This window comes from Mastomys coucha, unplaced genomic scaffold, assembly GCF_008632895.1.
Source record: "Mastomys coucha isolate ucsf_1 unplaced genomic scaffold, UCSF_Mcou_1 pScaffold22, whole genome shotgun sequence".
Classification (NCBI taxonomy): domain Eukaryota; kingdom Metazoa; phylum Chordata; class Mammalia; order Rodentia; family Muridae; genus Mastomys; species Mastomys coucha.
In genome coordinates, this window is record NW_022196905.1 from 65,492,852 (window position 1) to 65,496,602 (window position 3,751).

At 44.5% G+C, this 3,751-nt stretch overlaps 1 protein-coding gene across 3 annotated transcripts in view; it reads right to left on the minus strand.

Annotated features, from left to right (window-relative positions):
- Txk (TXK tyrosine kinase) overlaps nucleotides 1-3,751 on the minus strand; it is a 56,632-nt gene that overhangs the window by 17,453 nt on the left and 35,428 nt on the right. For all 3 annotated transcript variants that reach the window (XM_031342614.1, XM_031342613.1, XM_031342615.1), the window contains exons 7-8: nucleotides 2,955-3,034; nucleotides 1,984-2,111 (exon numbers count right to left, since the gene is read on the minus strand). In XM_031342614.1, coding sequence (XP_031198474.1) covers nucleotides 1,984-2,111; nucleotides 2,955-3,034 — 208 coding nt within the window. The remainder of the gene's footprint in view (nucleotides 1-1,983; nucleotides 2,112-2,954; nucleotides 3,035-3,751) is intronic.

Consider the following 3,751-nt stretch of genomic DNA (forward strand, 5'->3'; position numbering starts at 1 on the left):
CATCATGTTCTATCTTGATCTTAGGAGACAGGGATGAAGGAGGTGCTGATGGCCTCTGCTCTCAAGGACCTCACTTTCTGTGGGAGTGGGAAATGAGCCCGTGTGTGTACTCACAAGAAAAAGTCGATGGTAAACAAGACAGAGTGGATAAATGTAGTGATCAGAGAATGGCTGATCTAGGAAGGCCTTTCAGACGAGATTATCATAGGTATGATGATAGTGACTGACAAGGAGCCACCCACAAAGATCAGTAGGGAAAGCCCAGGCAGGTGAATAGTGTGTGCAAAGGCTGGGAGGCAGAGACAAGTCTAGCCAGTGGGAAAACAGAAGGGATTGAGACCTAGTGCACAGGAGTCTCTTCTAGGTGAATCCCAAAGGCCTCAGCTGATCCAAAGACAAACGACAAAGGTTGCTGGGATGATGATTCCTTCTCCAGGAAGCTCTCCCTCGGTAATGAAGTACAAGAAGAGACAGCTCTTGAATGTAAAAAGGAATATTATGTGAAGATACACAGAGCCTAGCTGGGGCACAGACAAAGAACACCAAGCACATGTGTGTCTTTTGGGAGGAGTGGCATCTGCCAAAAAGGAGAAACTCCAAAGGACTTTCTAGGCATGAGGTGATAAAGAGAGGCGTGAACCATGAAGGTGGGTACTTGGACAAAGAGCAGCGGGTAGGAAGAAGCAAGAAGTTATCACCAAGAAGAGGTATTATTCTGGTTTGATGGGTCTTGTAAGCTGTGTCAGAAGGCACTGCATTTTACAGCAAACCGGGGGAGAAAGAGACGGAGCAAAAGAGACTGGGGGAGGGTCAGTCTCAAACAACAAAGTGAAATCTTCATATCACCATTTTCGTTAGCTCACTGGTAAAGTAGCACAGAGGTAGACTGAAGGAAAGTGAGCTATGAAGACAATAAGAACGTTAAGAAACTGCTAGAAATTGTCCATGGGCTTATGATTAATTAGGGCAGCCCTGGTACTAGGGAAAAACAGGAACCTGGGTGGACATATTTAGGATATGAAATAGATTGCATTTGTAATTACTCAAGAGTATCTCTGCAGTCAGCAGATTATCGTTCCTACCTCTTGATGTTGGCATATCCTGACCTTTCACTATTTTTTAACCTCACCACATAAATTCTCCTTCTTAAATATGTTCTTTAAAGGAAAGAAACAGAGGAAGAAGTGTAGGGAAATCAAACTTAGAACTGGCCTGCTAACGTGGGGTTTGTTTCTCCAGCCCAGTCCTTGGCTCCCAGCCCTCTCCCCTGTACTCCCCCAAAGCAAGTCTCTGCTGATCCTTGGAAATCCACGTGGATTCTTTCCATAAGTGGTCACAGATGTGGGAGTTGTTCTCAGTATTCTCCAACTGGCCTGGCACAGATCAGGTGCAGGTTGAAGACCAGAGATATATCATTGTGGTAGAAATTTCTGAGACTCCCTTGTCTTTCCACAAAAGATAGGTTTGTACAAGGAGAGATGAGCGAATGATAGCTGAGGAGAGGGTTCAAGAGTCTGGAATATTTACGTCAAAGTGTAAGAGCAGAAGCCTGGGTTCTGTATAACTTTTGTGTTTTCTCAAAACGAAAGAAGAGAGGATGAGAGCTTAGAGATAATTTCCTGTTGGAATTATCTAAACAAAAGAGCAGATTTGGGGGGGGGCAAAGGAAAACAGCCTCACCATGTAGAGATCTGAAACTGTTTTTTTCATTTAGCCCTCTGTAAACTTCTAGAATAAATATATACCTAAGTCCCCTTGGCAATCCCTATCATCTACCATCTTTAATCTGGTAGAAATCAAAATCGGCAACTCAAGTATTGCTCCTTGACTGGGGGGTGGGACGGGGTGGAGATATATCAATGAAAACAACCATTGCCCAAAAAAGATTGTATTTCAAGCCCTGGGTGTCCAGAGACCATGCAAGCCTACCCTGTCAGGGGACTGATTCCCAGCCCTTCCCACCAGACCTAACTCTTCACTTACCAGCTGCATTGTACTGGTGATACTGGATCAGCTCGGGAACTGAGGGAAAGAGGTGTCTTTCAGTGATGTACCACTGTCCTGAGTCATTCTTCTTAACGTGATAATGTTTTATTGAAGACTCTGCACGCCTAGAATCAATACGATGTCAGTTACTAGAGAAGCAAAAGACACCTTTAGATAGTATGTCAAGCAGTGGGACTCTGATGCTCAAGTTCTCTTCCCGGGAACACTACATACTGATGAGAGAGAGAGGATGGACAGGCTGTACAAACACCTGATCATCCCTCAATTGTCTTACCAGTACCTCATATTCAGCATAACTTTAGGAGACAAGCCTCATGTCCAGTAAAGCAAGGCTCATGGAGAAGTACACAGATATATCTACTGAATGTTAAAGACTGACTAAACGAATGAGAAATTCCACTGCAAGGGATCAGAAGGCTGAGATGAGGAAGGCAAAGTCCACATACAGAACACGGCTGAGCCGGTGACAGCTTCGGGCAGCCAGCACGTCATGAAACTGCAGACAAACTAAGGTATTCACTCCTCAGCTCCTTCCCCTCACTAAGGGAGGAATGGGATGCTCCTGAGACGCTGCCTCTCAGGTGCCTCTAGCTTCATCATAAGTTCCCATGGGAGCCCAGAAGCCCTCTGTGTAGCCAAGCCCACAGGAGACTGGGGTGTCCGAGGGCCAGGCCAACAGTATCAGCCACAAGTCTACCTTGAAGGAGAGGGTTCCTTGGGAAAAGGAAGAGAAGGAAAGCTTTGAAATATGCTTATCATGTTACATGTCTTGTAATAGATGTATCAGAGACCCAGTGCAACCAGGGTAGTTGTCCCTGTTTCTAGACTAACAATCTCCTCCCTAGGGTGAGCCCTTTCTCATAGTCCCCATGTGATGGTATCACTGCAAATCAAAACTGTCCCAAGGATTAGTTCTAAAGTAATCAAGATCACAAATGCTTACTTACCTCCCGGCTCTCGTAAACACGGAGATTGTGTAGGACCCCAAATGTCTTGAATCTCTCACGATAAATGCACCTTCTTTAGCCTGCATGAATAAAATGTATCTGTTATACGAGTATATTCCTTCTTAGAAAAACAAGCTGAGATCTTACTGATGAAAAAAACCTAGATAGATTTACTGTAAGTAACTTCTATAAACAAGTGAGTGACTCCTATACTCTTACTGTTAGAGAATAAGACTGCCTTCACATAGTATCCTACCTTCTCTCTCTCTACAGATTTAGAAATGATATACCTAGGAGAAGGCGTCATGTGTGAGTGTTTAAACCAGTATCCTTGATTTTTTCCCCCCTTAGGAAAAGTCTTGAATTTGACCACCTTTTATCCAGCATTTAGTGGTTTTTGTTGTTGATTAGGATAACAGAAGAAAATCGCTGATCCTTAGGAAAAACTCTGAGTCAGATGGACAAGGCTGTATGTTAGAAGGGGCGGGTGAAGGATGCAGGGAGAAATGTTTCTGGAAAGGCAGAGAGTAGGATGAGAGGTCAGAGTTCATGAGGAAGAATGCATGGCGGGATCCTGGTGGGAATTGCAAACAGGTGTAGGATGTGGGCGAGATGCAGGGAGGGAAGGGCATGCTATCCCAAGGATGGCAAACGCTAGCACTTTCAATGCTCCGTTAAGAACTAGGTCCCTGTGGACAGTCTTTGGAGAAGCTCCAAGAAAGCTGTAAATTGCTTTCCGATCATTTTGACAGTTAGACTTGCTTTGTTTGTTACTACACAGCCTTTCTGCCTTATCG